This window comes from Mixophyes fleayi, chromosome 3 (genome assembly GCF_038048845.1).
Source record: "Mixophyes fleayi isolate aMixFle1 chromosome 3, aMixFle1.hap1, whole genome shotgun sequence".
Taxonomy (NCBI): domain Eukaryota; kingdom Metazoa; phylum Chordata; class Amphibia; order Anura; family Limnodynastidae; genus Mixophyes; species Mixophyes fleayi.
Genome location: NC_134404.1, coordinates 107,348,945 through 107,372,666, shown reverse-complemented (window position 1 = coordinate 107,372,666; position 23,722 = coordinate 107,348,945). Strand labels below are relative to the sequence as shown.

The following is a 23,722-nucleotide window of genomic DNA, read 5'->3' as shown; positions in this document are numbered from 1 at the left end:
TTAGTAAATGACTGATTCAATTTGAAATACAAGAATAATTGTAAACGCTACATGGAAGAAATGCTAATGTAATAAGTGTCTTGTATATGTATGGTGGTTGAAACAATAGATGTGAGACCCCAGACAATGTTGTGACTAGATTCAGTAATGTATCTAATGTCGGAGATACAATATTGTTTCTGCTTTCCAAAAATACTACAAACCTGTCGCATCTTCTTTAAGTACTGAATGTTCTACACATTCAATAAAACATTTCATACCTACATACAGGACCTGATCAAGGGTTCAGACCACTCCAGGGTAATACGCTCATAGCGCCCCCTCCCCGGGCTAATATCGCACCTGTGCTTGTTTCTATCCTTGTCTTTCCAATCCACTTATTCTCAAGTGCCCACGCAAGCATAACTCATCATCTTCAGCCTTTAGCATGGGAATACTTCAAGATTAACACCTTACATTTTTCTTTCATGTTTTCTTTTTACTTTGGAGAACAACTATCTTAAAACTTATTTCAGTTTATGCCTCTCACTGTCACAATTTTGCACCCCCAAAAATCTTGCACCCTAGGCAGCAGCCTAGTCAGCGTGTTGGATAATCAGGCCCTGCATACATACAGACATACTGTACATACATTAATGAATAGATAAATATCTGGTCATTCTAGCAGCTGCAGAGTTGTTAAGATTTATACTGTTTAGGAGTGAAAGAGGCAGATATTTAGGCTGGTGAAAAACAGTTTTAAAAAAAGCATCAACAAGGTAAAGTCTTTGATAATGGATATCTGCTGATTGTCTCTTCACTGATATACAGAAGATATCAGTGTACTTTTCCATGTTGGGAGTTGCTTGTCACATAATCATCTCACCAAATATTGTTTCTTGCCTAAAAGAGAAAACAGAATTCTACTTAGTACTTTCCTGATAGTGAAACATCTTATACTGTACTCTGACGTTTTATTATACTGTACCGATTGCTTAAGTATACAACACATATTCATGGACACTTGCACTGTGTGATTAGTGACTATAATATTAGTAAACTGATGATGTGATTTTCCATTGCGCACTTTCATTCTCTCCCTGTCTCTCTCTTGCTTGCTCTATATATACCACCACTATTAGTGCATTCAATAATAAAGACAAGAGAGTGCTGATAGTGCAGGATGTAAAGTCTTTGGTTAATAATAGAATAAACTCAACATACTACACTATCAGCACTCTCATGTCTTTTTTTTTTATCTCCCCCTGTCTTATATATATAGATATATAAATATATATACATATACACACACTGTGTGTTTGTGGTGCCACTAATTTCAAACTTGAACTCTGTACCAACTCAGCTCCTCACACTTCCTGTATGGACAAGGATTTATGCAGTATAATTTCAATTTTTTCAATTGTTTCCTTTTTCATCTGTGATTTCCTACACTTATAATCCCTTGTTCCAGTGTGAAAATAGAACTCACTCCTCCCAAAGCAATTGAGCTTGTTTGGGGTGAACAGTAGGAGGTGCCCAAAGAATGGAGAGCTCTGGAGTCTTACCTTTAATTTCTGTTTTTTCTTTCAATACATGCAAACAAGCAAGTTGTATGTCTAAACATTATTTCATACAGAGGTGTGCTTTACACCACAACTACTCTGCACTATATGAACCCTGCTGTCTAAGGAGCCTATTTATGAACGTCCTAAGAGGTTTAAATCTCCTGAAACGGCAATTACCGCATTTTAAAGTAAAAAGGCTATTTTGTTATTATATGATTGCAGCAGATATAGTAGGTCCCAGCATCTTTGATCACAATTGCAGTCCCCATAGGAGTGAAAATGCTCGATTTAATAAAAATACAAAATTCGGAGCTTGGCCCCAAAAGTTAAGGCCATCTGAGGATGGTGTTAGCTCTTCTATCCTATGGGGAGAGCATTGCAAAAGAGGAATCTTCAGGTCCCTTCCGGCAGGTTTCGTGCTCCTCCCCATTGCAAATTGTACAAGGCCATAAGAACCTGCACTATAAATTATTCCCTGGGTGGGTCTCCTATTCGAGACGCTGTGCCAACTAATCAATTAGAATAAATTGCCACGTTAATTCATTTTGTATCACTGCGATAAGAAATGATAATTAACATGAGCGGTATGCGATGGGGCATAAATAGACCCCTTGTTCTCAGTCTGTAGCTTCTTGCTTGCCTCCATTCCTTTTCTCACATTATGACACTGCATATGTCACATGTAGCACTTCCCTAACTAGCGCAATCACACCAGTGGGGAGGTCACTCACTGACTACCAAAAAATGGGTAATCGCATCTCCTGCTGCTGCAAACTTTCTAATGATCTGATTGGCTAACTGACAGGGTGCACAGGAACAATCAGCATTTGCAAACTGAATACAATAAGGTGCTCAAGCTCTAGATATATAGTTAGACGCATCTTAAAAGGGCCCAAAGGATGATTTGTGCATTCAGATATTAAAAACATATTTAGTCACTTGCATAAAGATTAATTCACACATCAGTCGGCGTTAGAATTGCGAAGCAGTTTAAGCAAAAGCTACCTCTGTTGTCATTCATAAATTTCATCTTCAGGCCTTTGAGGTCAATGAAGATAAACAATCTCACAAATTAAGTTGTAATATATTGCATAAAATTAAACATAATTGCATTTTATAATGTATTTTTAAAAAACAAAAAACAAATTGTCTGTATTAATTAACCAGAAAGCTCAGCAGCACAGAACAGTAAGGACAGCAAATCATACAAAATACAAATCACACATAAAAACAGAACAAGTACATACAAGGTTGATGTAAGAGGTACAGATATGAGATAGAGAGGACCCTGCTTGTTAGAGCTTACAGTCTTGAGGAAGAGGACAATGTTGAGACAATAAGAGCTATAGGAAATGTAGATGGAGGAACTGTAGCTGATAGAACACATAGAGAGGGTAATATTAAGGTAGGGGTAGGATATGCTATAGTGAAGAAGTGGATTTTTAGAGAACTTTTAAAATGTTGAAGGTTGTGGGAGAGTCTGGTCAGAGGGGTAAGGGGTTCTATAAGTGGGGAGCAGCATGGGTGATGTCTTGGAGGCAGGAGTGACATCCCTCGGCCCCCCTTACTGCCAGGTGCATGGGCTCCTCTGGCAGTAGGTACACCCCTGTTGTGGCTCTTCTATTAGTAACTTATATACCATAAAAATGTCACATGTGTTTAAGAGGTTTAGTATACGACTATAAGCTTCTGTTCCCAACAATATACTAGAAAAAGAGCATTTTTTATAGAGCAATACATAGGTTTTATCAAAATATTTTTTTTTCCTGATATCATAGTACGTAAATTAAAATAGATAGAATTACATTTCAGTCTTTACATATAAAACCATTTGTATCCTGGAGGTAATTTTAGCATAGCATTGGTTGCAGATAGAAAACAAAGCAATGAAATAATTTACAATCCAGTGCTGTTGAACAATGCTATAGGTGTTACATCCTGTACCTAGTGATTTTTTAACACAGGATATCAAATTATTGAATGGGCTAATACTTTGCAAACCCTCATCCCACTTACTTACATTTAACGTTCCTGATCTTATTAACCTGGATGATAGCCTGATCACCAATGCCAATGATGAGCAAAAAATGAAACCACTTGAGACCATGTCGATGATTTGTAGAGCCAGGTGGAACCATTCATAGTGAAGGGGTTCTTGGCACACATTCGGAAACTTGATATAAGGGAAGGGAAATTTGATGGCATAGCCAATGTAGTTGGTTGATGACATCCCAGCAAAAGAGTAGTAACAATATGGACCAATGAGGATGGATGCAATGGCCACTGTAAGTTGAACAGGAGATCCGATGATGCTGAGCAGACTCATGGTGAATGTGGACTCCCACTGCAAGAGATGTAGTCATCTTTTATACTGTTACAAGCATTTAACCATTTAAGTGACGCTATATGTACATGTATGTTGGTCTGTACTAGTAAGCTGATATTGAACTATCAGTTACATAATATTGACCTTGGAATAAAAGTTCAATTATTTAGTTTAATAAGGGAAACATAACAAATTGGGCCTTTTTGTTTGTCTTGACTTTGTACATTTGAAGGTCATATGCAGGAGAACCACAGCCTATGCAGGAATGTATATTAGTGGCATATTACTGGAAATATTTGCAGGCATAGTACTAATTCTGTGCAGTATGTAGTATCAGATGACACGATGGCCCGCACATGTGCAGTAATGTCAGGGATTGATAAAGCTCTGCTCACATTACAGAGGCCAAGGGAGCGAGGGAAAAATAACAGTTAGGTGAGAGGAATGACTGGGAACTGCCAGTTGCAGTGTGTTGGTTGGTCCCTGTCAGCTGAGACCATAGTTGCTAATTCCGCTTATAACAAGCGGAATTGGGCTTCTTTTTTTGTGAGGTTGCTTTTTTTTCCACTGCCGCGGGTAGCTTGTTTTTGGGCTTGGAGACGTTCTCCAAGTCCACAGGCTGCATAATCGTTTTTTTTCCCTCTGTTACTGTTTTTTTTTTTTGGTTTATAAGGGCTCTTTTTATATTAAATATAAAATAAATAAGAGAATTCTGCATTGGGAACTGCCAACGAATGGTAAATAAAATAATGTATTCAAATTCCACACAAATTGAATAAACAAACTCATTTTATTTTTTATCTTCCATTGTCATATTCACTGTATTCTTGCCTGAACAGATGACAATATATTGGAGGGTGACATCTAGAGAACGTACTTCATCTGACAGGACAGAATGAGACTGCTATGTATGTATGTATGTGCTATTAGCTTGGGGGCCAGCCCAGCTGACGGCCGCCAAGAACATGCAGGTGAAGGTGGTACACTGACTGGCCACCATCTGGTCCCTCATTTATGACCAGCCGATAGCCCCTCACCAGGCCCAAATCAGCAGCACATTTCTTGCCAACAATCATCAGATGTCCTATTAAAAAGGGTCATCAGCAGGTTCTACTTCAGATAATTGGCTAATAGCTTTCTTAGGTACCACTAGGAAATGTGTTGGTGCTTATGGAGCGACATCATTGAATGCGATACATTGATCGTCCTCATAGATTATATTAGCCGGGATTTCCTTACGGATAATTTTCTCGAATATGGTGTCACCACCGGGACGGGCTGTCTGTGCTTTGCTGATCTCATCCGCCATAGCTGCAGCCCTGATGACAGGCAGACCAGTGGGAGGTGTTACTATTTTGTGATTGGTGTATTCAGGGGGTTTTTTTGTGGGCGGGTTGTGCAGCGACATCCTCCAATGAAGTGGCGCTTTGTGGGTGGGCGGAGTCAGTGGAGGACATGGATTAAATCACAGGAAGACGGATCTATAGCAACCTACTGAAATAACTGCTGTGACAGACGCACGATCGCTGGTAACAGGTAACACTGCTATATAACACCCTCCCCTCCCATTCAGTAAGCTTCTCATGTCAGAAGACTGCTTATACTGTTATATCATGGGGCTGTGTGGTATAGACATACAGGTGTCCTAAATTACAGCATTTGCTTTTTCATTTGCCCTATCAGTGTATAAATGTGTCCTCTTGTGTTTATAAATAGAGATTCAGTGTAGAAATTAGTGCTATAGAAAAGGACGGCCCCCTGCAAGTTGGGCTTTTTTGGGCTTCTTAGGATTGGTTTGGGCTTGTTTTGGGCTTATTTTTCACTAAGTGTTTGCTTGTTTTTTATTTCAGAGTTGGCAACCCTAGCTGAGACCTGTGAGTCTCTCAGGGAAGAACCCTGTCATGGTGTCAGCAGACGTCCTGTGAGTCTCTGAAGAAAGGGAGCCCAGGAGGAAACAGCCTGGAGGGACAGAGGAGTATCAGCTCTGGCAGGAGGCAGAGCTAAGTCAGACTTGTCCTTGGAGAGAAACAGACGACATTTCCTGTGAGAGGTCTGCGGAGAAAACCAAATCTAAATGGATAAGTAACCCCTGTCTAGTTATTATTTGATGGGACTGTGTATTGCGAATTTTGTTATTAGGTAGATAGGGAATTGGTGGGAAGGTCTGAAGATAATTTGTATACTCCTTTGCAGGACTATGATAAACTATCAGGGTTAGTGATAGGGAAAGACAGTTAGGGATCAGAGACTGAGATATATTGTGAACATCTGCACTAAACAACAAAATTTACTTCAGACCAGTGACATTTGTTGCAGTGAATTACAGGGAAGAGATAGTTCACTGCAGGACTGGGCTTGTCTAATAGGACGAGACAAGGAGGAAAGTGTGTACATGCTTAATTTCTTCAAGTCATATTCCGCTGGGATAAAACTGACTAGAAACTGTGCTTATTAGAAAAGTGATCGATACTACAGAGTGTCATCATTAAAAGAGATTTAACTGACACCAGTGACTTTATTCTGGAGCCTTTTCTACCATAGTCTACTGTTTCTGGAATAGAGAAATGGAGATACATTTGCTTGTCATTATTTTCCACATTAGATCACTTAACTGCATTTTATTGCTAAACATGCATATATTGATGTACAACATGTTAAGATAGTGGATATGTGTTTAGAATGTAATATTGATATATATTATTACAGTTGAAGAATAGTTGCAAGTAAACATTTACGGTAGAGGTACCTCTTGGCTAGGATAAGAAAGGTTAGGTTCTTGCACTGTATTCTAGTACATTCGTTATACTTCATGTTTTAAAGGGCTACTTTGAAAATACAGAGATATATAAAAAAATATAAGAGATATTCTATTTTGGTATAAAGTCTAATTAGACATGAAAATCCTTGGAGTGCACTCTCCCAATCAATAAAAGTGATGGTGTGGCTTTCAAAGACCACTTTGCCTATTGCTGTCTCTTTCTGTGTGTGCCTGTGGTTTTGTTAGTAGGGGGCATAGGGTTCCTTGGTCTCCCTCTGGTGTCGCTTGTCATGAATAGTACCCAACAAAGAGCCTACTGCACTCATACCAAGGTGGAGGCACTGCGCCAACTGAGAATAGAAGTAAAGGAAACACCACAGGTCACAATACACTTTACATAGACACCCAGATGATCTACGGAAAAGGGGGTGCTACATGTATATGACCCAATTGGTGATTTTAAAGTGTGAATAACACAAACTAAACTTGTCTATTATTTGTGTGTGGTAGATAAAAAAATAATATAATGAATTTACCATTGATCTTTGTGTCCATTCACGATGTGCTAAGAGAGCAAGAATACCAACTGAAAAGGCCTGTGAAAGACAAGGGTATTAGACTTAGCAATAGCATACAAGGAGGATTAAAGTAAAGAAAAAAGTAAATAACCTTATATATGTATTTGCCATCTATATTTTCTGGGCCTGATTCATTAAGGAAAGTAAAGAGAAAAAAATAAAGATTAACTTTTCACCTTGGCAAAACCATGGTGCAGTGGATAGGAAGCTAAATTTAAAATGTGGGGACAGATTTATATTTGGGAAAGGGTATGTCCTAGATCAACTTTAAATTTAAGTGGAAACATAAAGCTATTAAGTATTTCTGTTCAACAGGACAAAAACAGCCAGTATGTGCAAAATAATAAACTAATATGCACCCCTAGCATTGTAACATGGTTTTGTCCAGGAGAACACTTACATTTACTCATTTTTTGGCTTACTTTCCTTAATGAATCAGGCCCTCTATGTTTATCTAGAATTAATATTCATTACAAGTGTAAGTGAGCATGTCAGTGTGCCTGTAATTAAATTCTAATTATTATTTTCTTTTATTTAATTAATAAACAGAGCTAACATTTACAAATTAAACAATTATATATATACACACACACACACACACACACACACACACACACACACACACATAGTAATACAAACAACAAATATCTATGAATTAACAGAGTACATGACAAATCATGCAAAAGAAAAAAAAAGACATACAGTAAGCATACATGGAAACAGATATGCGGAATAATATATATATGGATGCACAATTGGTAGCAAATTGCACAGTATACAGAAACAATACAGAATAAGGTATGACAGGGACAAGCGAGGAAGACATGAGAGCTGACATTCTAAAGGGAGGGGTAATGAGAGACAATAGGAGCAAATGAGACAATAGGCATAGAGAGGTCCTAAATGGAGCATTAACAAATTGCTGCTGACTTTAAATATGTGCAACTAAAAACTGTACAGTACAAACAGCTCCATGTTTTGTAACACATAACAGTCAGTAAGATTTTTGCTATTATAACTCTTTCCTACTAGTGAAAGCTAAAATCTGATTAGTTGTTATGGTTTTGATTTGCTTAATGGTTTTACTCAAAGTTCACAGCACTTAAAAGGATTATCTACTGTACAGCCACAAGCTCAGGGGTGATCTTGGCCAAGAGGCAGTGGGGGATACACTGCAATTTCAGTCCCTTAAGTGCCTTGGATCAGGGCAGGTTGTGTATAGACCTTGCAGCATCTTGACTCGGCCAACCCAGGAGAGAAGATAAAGAACAGAGAGAGAAGAAATTATACTAACTTTTATTTATGTAAGTGCATGTACATTTTATGTATACACTATATGTTTTATTATTGCTATAAATATATTATCTTTTATTTTTGGGATTAAAAATAGACTAACAGAAGTTATGTAAACACACACACATATACCATAATTGCCTAGTCCGGGAGACTCCCGAATTTTTGGGAGTTCTCCCGGGAGAGTGGGTCAACCCACTCTCCTGTCCTGTTAGTGGTTGAAGTGGGTGGGGGCAGGGCTAATCATGGCGATTCACGTGGCCACACCCCCAGGAAGCTGCATGGAGATCTCCCCTCCCGGACGGGAGATCTCAAAAGTTTTTTTCACTTGTTAGTTAAATACCACTGTAGCCCACCAGTGCTGTTCCACTTCTATTAACTGAACTGCTACTTTCTAATTACTATCACTACAACTTTCTATCACTACAGTTTCCTATCACTACAGCTTTCTATCACTACAGCTTTCTATCACTACAGCTTTCTATCACTAGTTTCCTATCACTACAGTTTTCTATCACTACAGTTTCCTATCACTACAGTTTCCTATCACTACAGTTTCCTATCACTACAGTTTCCTATCACTACAGCTTTCTATCACTACAGCTTTCTATCACTACAGTTTCCTATCACTACAGTTTCCTATCACTACAGCTTTATATCACTACAGTTTCCTATCACTACAGTTTTCTATCACTACAGTTTTCTATCACTACAGTTTTCTATCACTACAGCTTTCTATCACTAGTTTCCTATCACTACAGTTTCCTATCACTACAGCTTTCTATCACTACAGTTTCCTATCACTACAGCTTTCTATCACTACAGTTTCCTATCACTACAGTTTTCTATCACTACAGCTTTCTATCACTAGTTTCCTATCACTACAGTTTCCTATCACTACAGCTTTCTATCACTACAGTTTCCTATCACTACAGTTTCCTATCACTACAGTTTCCTATCACTACAGTTTCCTATCACTACAGCTTTCTATCACTACAGTTTCCTATCACTACAGTTTCCTATCACTACAGCTTTCTATCACTACAGCTTTCTATCACTACAGTTTCCTATCACTACAGCTTTCTATCACTACAGTTTCCTATCACTACAGTTTCCTATCACTACAGCTTTCTATCACTACAGTTTCCTATCACTACAGCTTTCTATCACTACAGTTTCCTATCACTACAGTTTTCTATCACTACAGCTTTCTATCACTAGTTTCCTATCACTACAGTTTCCTATCACTACAGCTTTCTATCACTACAGTTTCCTATCACTACAGTTTCCTATCACTACAGTTTCCTATCACTACAGTTTCCTATCACTACAGCTTTCTATCACTACAGCTTTCTATCACTACAGTTTCCTATCACTACAGTTTCCTATCACTACAGTTTCCTATCACTACAGTTTCCTATCACTACAGCTTTCTATCACTACAGTTTCCTATCACTACAGCTTTCTATCACTACAATTTCCTATCACTACAGTTTTTACCAGTAAAATGGATTTTCACTCTTTGATAAAGCAACCTGTGTTCTATACCTAACACCACTTCAGTGGTTTTAGTATGAGCCACTGCTCAGGGGCCAGTGCCGTGTGCTTCCTCTTAGGCTAATATTTTTGCCAACCAAAAAATGTATGTAAGTAGCACTGCCTAATAATGCATTGGCAGTGACGTTTTTCTATATACAGCAAATGTGTGTAAAGCATATTCAGCAAAATGTAGTAAATAGTACATTCATGAATATTAATCGCGTATAAACCATTTTTCAATATATAAACATGCTATATAAAAAAAGTGTATTGGGTATAACGGACTAGTCTGATTGCATACATTTTTTTTCCCAACGCGTGTGTCAAAGGCGTAGCCTGGATGTGTCACAAAAATTTGGTGTGTTGGGTGACAAGGTATGCAATGGACATGTCAAATATATTTTAATATAGTATTAAAAGGAATAGCTCACATTTATTCATATATTTTTCATGAATCTGGTTTTAATTTTAACACAGGCAAGTCACAGAAATACATTACAAGGCGATGTCACGACCAGAATGGAAGTATGAGAATTTTTGGGGGCCACATCCAAAAGAGAATGGGGGTAATTTTCTAACATAAATGTAGAAATACAAATAAGTAAGCACAACCAATTCAAAATGTAATTGTAGAACATGTCCTAAATTAATCAGAGCTAATTGTCATTTGCACCAACGTTTGTAAATCCAAGTCGAGATAATAACGTTTTTTTCAACCTCTACTTCCTAACGAGTACACTTTTTCACATATGTTTGCTAGTGTCAGGATATTCGCTTTTCATAGCGTCGATGTAACTTTTACTCCTGGTAAAAATTACATATGTGAACGTATCCTTGCTATAGTGTACATTCCAATCTATATCTCATTATAGCTACACTATCACCAAAATCTATAGTTTTCAATGTCATTAGCCAGCCTAAAAATATCAAATGTTAGACACAGTTTCTCTCCCGTACAGTTGAAATGACTCAGGCACGTGACATAGGCATTTGCTACCCATGTGGGGTCATTTATAAAAGGAATTTGATGTATTGTAAAATACATCAAAACCCAGATTGACTGGTTTTTGTGATTGAGTCTGAATTTGCACATTTGTAAAAAGTTATGAAAACAAAATTGCATCTTACAAAGATAATAATAATGTTTGTTAATTCACACAGAACTTTAATTTGTATTCAGCTACAGTGCAAGTAACTAAAAATAAAAAGCAAATGCAAAGCGGTGGATGAGTGTGGACACTAATCATCATCAATTTATTTGGTAAGGCGCCACAATGGTCTGTAATACAGAACAACAGAGTCACACGGCATATAAAATACAAATCACACATAACAAGTACATATGAAATGGATGAAGGACTATAAAAAGGGCCATGCACTGAGAGCTTACCCTGCAAGTGTTTTGCATTTATACACACAATGTAAGGATTAGAAAGCAATTATCTAACTCTTATGAAACATGTCACCTTTCCATTATTTCACTAAATAGTTTACTTTGAACCTGTGGGTTAAATGGGTGTTAAAGGTAATATACAGTAATAACTGTGATTTATTCAGAGAGGTGGAGGGAACGCGGATATGCAGTGCTTAGTTGTTATAGACAGACATCAGGATCAGAATGGAAGCTTGAGTGTGTAAGACAGAGAAGGTTATAATGTGATACAAATTAAGAGGTTTCATATCAGAACAGATTTAGTCCATAAAACAGAACTACAACTCAATCTCACAAATAACAACATGTTACTATTATTTTATTTACAGGATAATATTACAATACAGCGGGGTTACCTTGTCATATATGCAAATCAGTAAAACATAACATGGAAAAATGAAAATACAACTATCTGCAATATGTTACAAAAAGTATCCCTAAATTGCCATGTGAAAAAGAGAAAACGATACTATATGCAAAATATTACTGGTCTCCTAACTATGAAGGATACAATACAATTTCCAGGAATATTTTGACAATCATTTACATGGTGGTTCTCAGTCTTGTGGATTATGGTTGGTATTAAGGTGGTCATTTAAAGAAGCGCTGCATCTACAATGTACACTAAACACTGTACATGCGCCGCTGCCTTAACTGTCCACCTTAATAGGAAGAATGTGTGGGTCGCACTTTAACATGACGTTATTTTTAAAGGGCGATGTGTTCATTTGCCAGAATTGTTTCCAGCAGTTTTTCCAACCAGTCATTGTCAGGTGCAGGTAGGACTCTTCAAAATCGCACTTCTCCTATCGAAGAAAGTGATTTCCGCTACTCGATCATTAGCACCCAACCCATGGGACCAGTAGTGCACCAAGGGCAAAATGGTTTTTATAATTTAAATAACTGTTTGACCTCACACCCACCACCCTAGTAATGTGGGAAGAACTTTTCAGCACGAAGCTGGTTAAACCTAGGGGGGGAAAAGGGGTGCATTTTTTTTGTGGACCTGATCTCCCTAGGGAATCCAACCCCATGCTGACCAGTCTGGGACTGGTTTGACATTATTGCCACCAGGCCAGGCTGGCAAAGCCTAGTGCTGACATTTGTAAATTCGGGGGAACCCCACACTTTTTGTCCTCCTGCTTTTTCTAGTGCAAGCCTAGGCTGGCAGCACTATGGCTGGTTAAGATTTGTAGGTAAGAGTCCACTCTGTTTTTTTAAAATATTATTGTTTTTTTAATTATTTGCTATGCGGAGCCGCCCCCAGCAGAGCAGTGAATAAATTAAGTGATGTCACTGAGGGGCCTGGATGTTTAAAACGGATTCCTATATAAGTGTGTTGTATGTAAATGGCCACCCTCTGTTGATTCTCAATGTCAAATTTGTGGCTCAATGTGATTTAACCCTTGTATGTGACAAAAAAGCTGGTGCGTATTTGGCGTAGCATATCAAAGAAAAGCTGGTGGGCATATGTTAGTTGCAGAGGGTGATGTGAAAGAAAAGCTGATGGGCAGATGGGGCGACATGTGGAAGAAAAGCTGGTAGGCATATGCGAGGGCATTGGGAGAAAAGCTGATGAGTACATTGGGTGGCATGTGAGAAAACGCTGGTGAGCATATGGGGTGGCAAGTGAGATAAAATCTGTTAGGTATAATGGGTCCATCCATTCCGTATCTGAACACATATACCCAACACTAGTATCCAATTTCCAGGGACACTTTGATGCTAGACAGGTGGGTGTAGTACTACTTAACTATAGTGTAAACACCGACAGTGTTTACACCTACAGAATTATTCCGACACTGAAGAGAGCGTCATGTAAGAAAGACCTACTTACCTGTAAACAGACACAGGGCAGATCCGATGTGAGGAGAGGGCGACATTTCCAAATGACGTCACTTACAATTAAGACTTGGGGGTAAATGTATGAACATAAGGGTTCTTCAACACCCGCCTGTTCAGCGTATTTGGTGATTAAATTTCAAGCGGCGCTGCATTATAAAGGGAAATTTCCCTTTACAATGCAGTGCCGCTTGAAATTTAATCGCCGAACACGCTGAACACGCGGGTGTTGAAGAACCCGCATGTTCATACATTTACCCCTTGGACATTTCAGTTTTTAAAGCGGCAACGCACAGACCCATGTAAGTAGTACATTTACTACTTTAGGGGTCCGTGTGTTGTCGCTTTAAAAAAAATAAAAATCCAAGACACGTTTGTAAGTGACATCATTTGGAAGTGTTGCCCTCTCCTCGCATCGGATCTGCCCTGTGTCTGTTTACAGGTAAGTAGGTCTTTCTTACATGACGCTCTCTTCAGTATCAGAATAATTCTGTAGGTGTAAACACTGTCGGTGTTTACATTATCGTAAATGCAATTACGACCGAGACAGGTGTATGGAAGCATGCAACACGCATTACAGTCCAAGCACTACAACTACACTACCCACCATGACACCCTCCCTGATCAAGGAATAATGCTGATTATTTTGAAAATGTAAAATACTTATCCCCAAAATAATAACTTGTAAACTAAAGAGAGTATAATTATGGTATGATACTTACATCTTTTTACAAAATTAGATACATTACACTGTATATTTGGTTAGTATAGAAAAAAGGAGCATTTCTAGGGATATAAAATTCCAGGGACAAATCTATAAAATCTGGGACAGTCCCTGGAAATTAGGGAAAGATAGCAACTATAGCATACAATTCACAAATCAACAAGTCACTATACTAATAGAAAGGTGACTTCTGGCCTCAATTGGGTGTAGGTTACATATAGTTCTTAGAATTAGTCTGATATATAGAATTTTCTCAGTAATAAATCTGGATACATGTATTAATCTTATGTTTACAGCTCAGTCTATGTAGAAATGTAAAGAATGTGATAATTTACTGTCTAGTGCTGAAAGTCTAAATAACTTACAGTATCCTTCACATCAAGCCATCCAGGTTATCACCCAGGGCAAGTCAGCCTGCGGCTCTCCAGCAGCTTCTAAACCATAACTCTGGCTGAGCATACTGGGCCTATCATCACCTAATCACAACTGCTATAATGCTAAGCTGGATAGAAAGTGTACAAGCACGACTGTTGGTTGCATGTAAAAATAAGGTATTATATTCCATAATTCCCTTTATATTTCAAGGTCTTATGAGCAGGGCTCTCCTTCCTCTTGTAGCCTTGTTCCTCACATCTCATCCACCCTGTCTGCCCATCTATTCCTCTTGTATGTTACCTATATTGACAGCTGTTCCATTTCCCTTTCATGTCCCTTACACTGTATTTTGCTTTTATCCATCCAGTGTTTTGCGGTATATCTATTGTTTGCTGCCGTATCGTGCTGTTGTAGCTCCATTGTATCCTCCACCCTGACTGTACTCTGATATGTAGCCTGTGTAATGTTACCGGTGTCATCTATGTAACTTGTGTTATGGTATTCAATTTGTGCTATGTTACCCATGTTGTACTGTAAAGCACTGCAGTATTCTCCTTTTATTAAAATGACAGAACACTATCACTGCCAGGATGTAGAGTGCTAGAAATGTGAACGTTGCCGGTCACAGATTTATTGTAGATGTAAATGTTATTACCTGGTTCAGTCTCCACTAATACTTGTGGATGGCAGGATCACAGAGTATGCAGAAAGGTGGATACATACTATGCAAGATCAATGGGTTCTGGATATTGTCAGAAGGAGTTGCAAGACAGAGTTTCATCATGTTCCCAGGGAGACTTCTTTGTCATATCCAAAACACCTTCATCTACAGCAGACTTGGAAGCTTTACACATCAGTATGCCATCATTGCAGGAGGCTCATGTGATCTCTCTTGTTCCTCCAACCCAGGTGGCTTTTACTACAGACTATTTATGGTCAGAAAATAATAAGGACTTTCTGTACTGAATTGTGTGGTATTCTATAAAATTTCTATAAAAATAATAATAATAAATTTAGCGAGAAAGGACTTTAAAGCAGCAGGGATGGAACCACTAGTATTCTCATGAGCTACAAGCCCACATTTGGAACCCTCCCTGGCATTTTGAGAAAGAAGAAGCCAACACTGTACATGGATCCAGGTTATGAGGTGCTGCGTTGTCATCAGAACTCCATGACATGCACAATTATGCTTTATTGAATTAACTATATTCACTGTGCTACTATTATAAATATATTATTCCCAAAAACACATCTTGCAATTGATTTTGAGAGTGATGTGTTAAACATCTCTGGTCATTAAGGAAATATATATATATATCATCATCATCACCATTTATTTATATAGCGCCACTAATTCTGCAGAGCTGTACTCACTCACATCAGTCCCTGTCCCATTGAGGCTTACAGTCTAAATTCCCTAACACACAGACTAGGGTCAATTTGTTAGCAGCCAATTAACCTACCAGTATGTTTTTGGAGTGTTGGAGGAAACCGGAGCACCCAGAGGAAACCCACGCAAACATGGGGAGATCATACAAACTCCTCACAGATAAATTCCCACATAGTTGGGAATTGAACGCATGACCCCAGTGCTGTAAGGCAGAAGTGCTAACCACTCAGCCACTGCCCATATATATATCTAATATATAAATGCTTAGTGGCGTCTGTCTGTCTGTGTGTGTGTGTGGAAACAAAAACCAAGTTGCAGTGCCACCTGCTGGGCAGAGTTATACACTGACCTACTAAATTCTTAGTGTGTGTGGGAAAAAAATTTCAAAAAGGGCTGAAATTTGGTAGGACTCAAACTCATTTTCGTGAGGTAATTTTACCTCATGAACACACATGTGTAGAGGCGTGCGTTAGTGTGTGTGTGTGGAAAAAACTATTTTCTCAGAAAGGGCTCATCCAATTGACCTGAAATTAGGTATACTGACATTATTTGACAAAAAAATTAGAATAGTCAAGTCAGTTAACTTCCATCATCCCCCCTTCCCCCCGTGGGAGGGGTAGTAAAGGCTAAATTTACGAGTTGAGGGGTCAAACTCATTTTCGTGAGGTAATTTTACCTCATGAACACACATTAAAAAGGCCGCTTGCATCGGGAACTAACGCTCTTCCCCTGAGGAGGCCTGGGCTAGGTCCAAATGCATGACAAGAACCTTTTTAAGACCTTAAGTAGCTTGATTTGACTAGAATGCATGAGTATCATGCACGGGTTAACTTTTATATATATATATATATATATATATATATATATATATATATGTGTGTGTGTGTGTGTGCAGAGGTGTTTAAAAAAGTACAGAATATAAATATATATATATATATATATATATATATATATATATATATATGTAGATTTGGAAGGCAGAGGTTTTATCTAAACACAAATTGGATGTTTAGTTGCTATGAGACGTCTATATAGCAATGGAGAGTATTTAAATTGAATTATTTTTTGAACACCTTTCAGATAATGTTTCTATAGTAATCTATTTTTTTCTATTTCTTCCACTTTGTTTACAAGCATCGTAATTTCAATATTTTATGTTTTTCTTGTATATTATTTACACATTAATAAGGGGCACAATGATTCTCTGAGTGAAAATGTAGTTATTTACACAAACCTGATAACTGGCTTCACTATTTATAACTCCCAATTCTATTTTCATTTATTTTATGTATATAAACTCTTTATAGATAAAATATCAGATCAAATAATAAGCAATAATATCTTTCTGTAAGTGTTAAATATACTCCACGCTCCTCCTATTCACATTTTTTTTCAAAATCACTGGAAATAGTAAGCTTGTATCTTCAATATATATATAGGTTATTACCTAGTAGGTAATAATAGGTTATTTTCTAGTATTACAATGAAGGCAGTAAGAGAAGTGGCTATCAAATTTTTGCAAACAAACTGACCTCCAGCAAGAAGACATCATTGTGCTGCATATAGATCCAGTATAGAAGGCACTCAAGGATTTACTGCTAAGTTGAAGTCCATTTTATTTCAAAGATTTCAACGTTTTGGTTACAGTGTAACTTTCATCAGGAATAACATAACAAAAGAGAGCAGTATATAAAGAACTTTTGATTACTCACCCACCACACACAAACATACACACACACACATTCTAAGAAATATAGCCCGTACATATCATATCTTTACAGTATATAATTTACATTACATTTTACAATAATACACATTTTACAGAATTTCTACTGACAGCCAGCAATCACCATTACATTTCATACTAAGATACAATTTCTATACAACATTCTTATGGGTAGTAATAGTAGTAGTAGAACATTATACCTGTTTGTCTGCCTTTTTCATTTCGACTAAGCTGTTGACATTTGGTAAAAGAGAATTTTGTCATCTGTTGTCTCTATAAGCAAGCAGCACTCTATATTTTACTATAATGCGAATAATACTTGTGTGTTGCTACTTATCTTTAATAATGCATTACCTAAACTTACATTGTAAATAATAAGTGAATTTTGTATCCCCATTTCAGTCAAAACATTTATGCAACAAATTGGATGAGGATAACATAGATGATGACAAGGCACTGGCACAGTTATATATTTATATTATTATTTTTATTATTATTAATTAACACATGACTCTAAATCAGATCTGCTGTAGGACAAGATAACGAGGACCCTCAAATTCAGTATCCAATGACCTATTCTTATCTGCTTTTAGTATAGGATTTGTTAGAACTGTATTTCACCATTTCTGTTTTTCCAAAGTTATTTTTTATGTTTGTTGTTACTGTCTCCATTTAGTAAGCAGACAGGTCCCACCAACTTATATAACATCTACACTTTACAGTCTACACTGTAGTGTATAACAGTGCTGCTTTCTTGACAAAAATGTCAGCAATAAAACATTAGAGAAAGTGAAATACTGAAACAAAAGATCATACCAGGAATCTACAGGTAAGACCATACCAGGAAGCTACAAATAAGATGATACCAGGAAGCTACAGGTAAGACCATACCAGGAAGCTACAGGTAAGACCATACCAGGAAGCTACAAATAAGATGATACCAGGAAGCTACAAATAAGATGATACCAGGAAGCTACAGGTAAGACCATACCAGGAAGCTACAGGTAAGACCATACCAGGAAGCTACAAATAAGATCATACCAGGAAGCTACAGGTAAGACCATACCAGGAAGCTACAGGTAAGACCATACCAGGAAGCTACAGGTAAGACCATACCAGGAAGCTACAGGTAAGACCATACCAGGAAGCTACAGGTAAGACCATACCAGGAAGCTACAGGTAAGATCATACCAGGAAGCTACAGGTAAGATCATACCAGGAAGCTACAGGTAAGACCATACCAGGAAGCTACAGGTAAGATCATACCAGGAAGCTACAGGTAAGACCATACCAGGAAGCTACAGGTAAGACCATACAAGGAAGCTACAAATAAGATGATACCAGGAACCTACAGGTAAGATCATACCAGGAAGCTACAGGTAAGACCATACAAGGAAGCTACAAATAAGATGATACCAGGAACCTACAGGTAAGATCATACCAGGAAGCTACAGGTAAGACCATACCAGGAAGCTACAGGTAAGACCATACCAGGAAGCTACAAATAAGATGATACCAGGAAGCTACAGGTAAGATCATACCAGGAAGCTACAGGTAAGACCATGCCAGGAATCTACAGGTAAGATCATACCAGGAAGCTACAGGTAAGACCATACCAGGAAGCTACAAATAAGATGATACCAGGAAGCTACAGGTAAGATCATACCAGGAAGCTACAAGCAAGATGATACCAGGAAGCTACAGGTAAGATCATACCAGGAAGCTACAGGTAATACCATACCAGGTAGCTACAGGTAAGACGATACCAGGAAGCTACAAGTAAGATGATACCAGGAAGCTACAGGTAAGACCATACCAGGAAGCTACAATTAAGACCATATCAGGAAGCTACAGGTAAGACCATACCAGGAAGCTACAGGTAAGACCATACCAGGAAGCTACAGGTAAGACCATACAAGGAAGCTACAAATAAGATGATACCAGGAACCTACAGGTAAGATCATACCAGGAAGCTACAGGTAAGACCATACAAGGAAGCTACAAATAAGATGATACCAGGAACCTACAGGTAAGATCATACCAGGAAGCTACAGGTAAGACCATACCAGGAAGCTACAGGTAAGACCATACCAGGAAGCTACAAATAAGATGATACCAGGAAGCTACAGGTAAGATCATACCAGGAAGCTACAGGTAAGACCATGCCAGGAATCTACAGGTAAGATCATACCAGGAAGCTACAGGTAAGACCATACCAGGAAGCTACAAATAAGATGATACCAGGAAGCTACAGGTAAGATCATACCAGGAAGCTACAAGCAAGATGATACCAGGAAGCTACAGGTAAGATCATACCAGGAAGCTACAGGTAAGACCATACCAGGTAGCTACAGGTAAGACGATACCAGGAAGCTACAAGTAAGATGATACCAGGAAGCTACAGGTAAGACCATACCAGGAAGCTACAGGTAAGACCATATCAGGAAGCTACAGGTAAGACCATACCAGGAAGCTACAAATAAGGCCATACCAGGAAACTACAGGCAAAATCATACCAGAAAGCTACAGGCAAAATCATACCAGAAAGCTACAGGCAAAATCATACCAGAAAGCTACAGGTAAGATCATACCAGGAAGCTACAGGTAAGATCATACCAGGAAGCTACAGGTAAGATCACACCAGGAAGCTACAGGTAAGACCATACCAGGAAATTACAGGCAAGGTCATACCAGTAAGCTACAGGTAAGATCATACCAGGAAGCTACAGGTAAGACCATACCAGGTAGCTACAGGTAAGACCATACCAGGAAGCTACAGGTAAGACCATACCAGGAAGCTACAGGTAAGACCATACCAGGAATCTACAAATAAGGCCATACCAGGAAACTACAGGTAAGATCATACCAGGAAGCTACAGGTAAGATCACACCAGGAAGCTACAGGTAAGATCATACCAGGAATCTACAGGCAAGGTCATACCAGTAAGCTACAGGTAAGATCATACCAGGAAGGTACAGGTAAGACCATACCAGGAAGCTATAGGTAAGACCATACAAGGAAACAACAGGCAAGGTGATACCAGGAAGCTACAGGCAAGATCATACCAGGGAGCTACAAATAAGGCCATACCAGGAAACTACAGGCAAAATCATACCAGAAAGCTACAGGCAAAATCATATCAGAAAGCTACAGGCAAAATCATACCAGAAAGCTACAGGTAAGATCATACCAGGAAGCTACAGGTAAGATCATACCAGGAAGATACAGGTAAGATCACACCAGGAAGCTACAGGTAAGATCATACCAGGAAATTACAGGCAAGGTCATACCAGTAAGCTACAGGTAAGATCATACCAGGAAGCTACAGGTAAGATCATACCAGGAATCTACAGGCAAGGTCATACCAGTAAGCTACAGGTAAGATCATACCAGGAAGGTACAGGTAAGACCATACCAGGAAGCTATAGGTAAGACCATACCAGGAAACTACAGGCAAGGTGATACCAGGAAGCTACAGGCAAGATCATACCAGGAAGCTACAAATAAGGCCATACCAGGAAACTACAGGCAAAATCATACCAGAAAGCTACAGGCAAAATCATATCAGAAAGCTACAGGCAAAATCATACCAGAAAGCTACAGGTAAGATCATACCAGGAAGCTACAGGTAAGATCATACCAGGAAGATACAGGTAAGATCACACCAGGAAGCTACAGGTAAGATCATACCAGGAAATTACAGGCAAGGTCATACCAGTAAGCTACAGGTAAGATCATACCAGGAAGCTACAGGTAAGACCATACCAGGAAGCTACAGGTAAGACCATACCAGGAAGCTACAAATAAGGCTATACCAGGAAACTACAGGTAAGATCATACCAGGAAGCTACAGGTAAGATCACACCAGGAAGCTACAGGTAAGATCATACCAGGAATCTACAGGCAAGGTCATACCAGTAAGCTACAGGTAAGATCATACCAGGAAGGTACAGGTAAGACCATACCAGGAAGCTATAGGTAAGACCATACCAGGAAACTACAGGCAAGGTGATACCAGGAAGCTACAGGCAAGATCATACCAGGAAGCTACAGGTAACACCATACCAGGAAGCTACAGTCAGGGGCAGGCTGAGCTGGGAGGCAGGGGGACATCTGCCACCTGGGCCGGACCCCTAGTCTGTAGCTTCAACCCCTTTGAAGCTACAGGCACATTGTGGGGGGTACATAAGCAACGGCTCAGTACCTGAACACATAGTACATACTATTTTGCCTATTATTCAGGCTAACAAAGAAAATGGTCTTGGGGTCTGAGGGAAACAAAGAGGACATTAAAATCTAAAAACCTATCAAGGTATATGTAAGTGCTAATGCCAGAAAACAGAAATTGATATCTGTGCATTCATTTAGATATTGTTTGAAATTCTCTGAAAGTAAATATATAAATAAATATATATATATATATATATATATATATATATATATATATATATATACACACACATGTATATATATATATATACACACATGTATATATATATATATATATATATATATACACACGTATATACATGTATATATATATATATATATATATATATATATATACACAGTATATATTGATTAATATAGAGAATTTCACTTTAGAGCGCTATAGCACCCCCTAGTGGATATTTCCAAGTGCATTCCATTGCTCATATCTGTCTAGAAACAGACCTGTGCATAATGATAGCTTAGGTATGTGAATAACTACTTTGCAAATACCTTATATATATATATATATATATATATATATATATATATATATATATTCATTATCCTTTATTTATATAATGCCAACATGTTACAGATTGCTTTGCAGAAAGTGTTTTTGTAATCATTCACATTCGTCTCTGCTTACAATTTATATTCTCTACTATACACATTTTCTAAGTTTAATTTGATCAGAAACCATGTAAGTATTTTTTCGAAATAATGTTGGAAATAAAATCAGGTACCTACACAAACATGAGAAGAACATGCAGAGTCCACACAGTTAGGGCCCTAGTTGGGATAGAGTCCACAGCCCCCAGCACTGTAAGGCAGCAATGATCTAATTGTGTCACCCTACACTTTGAGATCAGTGGGGAAAAGAACAGAATATACATAACAATCATTTTCTGTTTCTTCAGTCAGTGGGTAACAGAAACACAATAAATCTATCTATCTATTAATCAACTATAATGTAAAAGTAGACAATATAATCAGTTTTCACTTTCTTACCAGTGCCCCATTCCAGATAGGACAAGCAATCCGTACACTCCATCCAATAAACAAAGGTTTGTAGCTAAAAACAGGAAAAAATGCCATCACTCCTGAAATAACACTTAGAGTGCCAAATGCAATTAGGAGCGCACCGGTAATCTGATAGAGGCTCTTCATTTTCCATAAAACTTTTTCTTTTCACTGTCAGACAGACTATAACTAATGGTGTTTTCCAGACACTTTCTGTAAACTTCTGTTTCTTGGAAACTGTAGTCAAGACACAAATGCTTTGTTTACATGTGTTAAGTCAACCTGCTGTTTGTTCTTAATTATATCCGGATATGCTAGGACATGGCCAACAAATAAGCCAACTTGTACACATATAATATTTAAAAGAAGTTTCCTAGAACCAAACTCACAAGTCTTTGTGCAAATCTGTTGTCTTTTCTGTGAAATAAAGTACCTTTCAGTTATATCGTCTCTGTGCACGAGTCATATGGAGTCATTTATCACCACCAAGAATGCAGCAATTTAAAACACAGCATCACATTCCTAATTGAAAAAGATCCCGTATTTACGCCTTAATTGCGCACGCTATTGTCTTATTTTGTTCTTACATACCCCTGTTATACACTCGCACGTTTATAGACTTTTCTTTAAATAACGTAGCCTTGTTCAGTCCTTTCACCACGCTAAATAACACTAAAGAATTACTTATTCAATACCTACTGTATTTCAGCGTTACTTCACAGTATATATCCGTTATAAATAACCAATACTCACAACATATATATTCAAATTAAAGTATTTTACTGTTAAAACAGAAAACCTTGCATCACAGTTCATACATATATTATAATATTGTTCAACATAAGAAATGTAGTATGACAATATCAATATGAAATCTTATGTTCACTAACTTTTATTCCCTATACTATTTACCTTTATACTATCCTTACACTATTTTCTCTATACGTGTATCTCTAATAAGA

General features: G+C 38.0%; 1 protein-coding gene and 1 pseudogene across 1 annotated transcript; both read right to left on the bottom strand.

Moving 5' to 3' along the window:
• TMEM212 (transmembrane protein 212) lies at positions 1–22,970 on the bottom strand. Its single transcript, XM_075200573.1, has 4 exons — positions 22,749–22,970; positions 7,165–7,224; positions 3,565–3,888; positions 1–882 (listed from the first exon to the last, which is right to left on the bottom strand). The coding sequence occupies exons 1-4, from the start codon at positions 22,905–22,907 to the stop codon at positions 862–864; spliced, it is 564 nt and encodes a 187-aa protein (XP_075056674.1). The 5' UTR covers positions 22,908–22,970; the 3' UTR covers positions 1–861.
• On the bottom strand, positions 4,797–5,292 carry LOC142142507 (adenosine 5'-monophosphoramidase HINT1 pseudogene; annotated as a pseudogene).
• Positions 22,971–23,722: the final 752 nt, after the last annotated feature.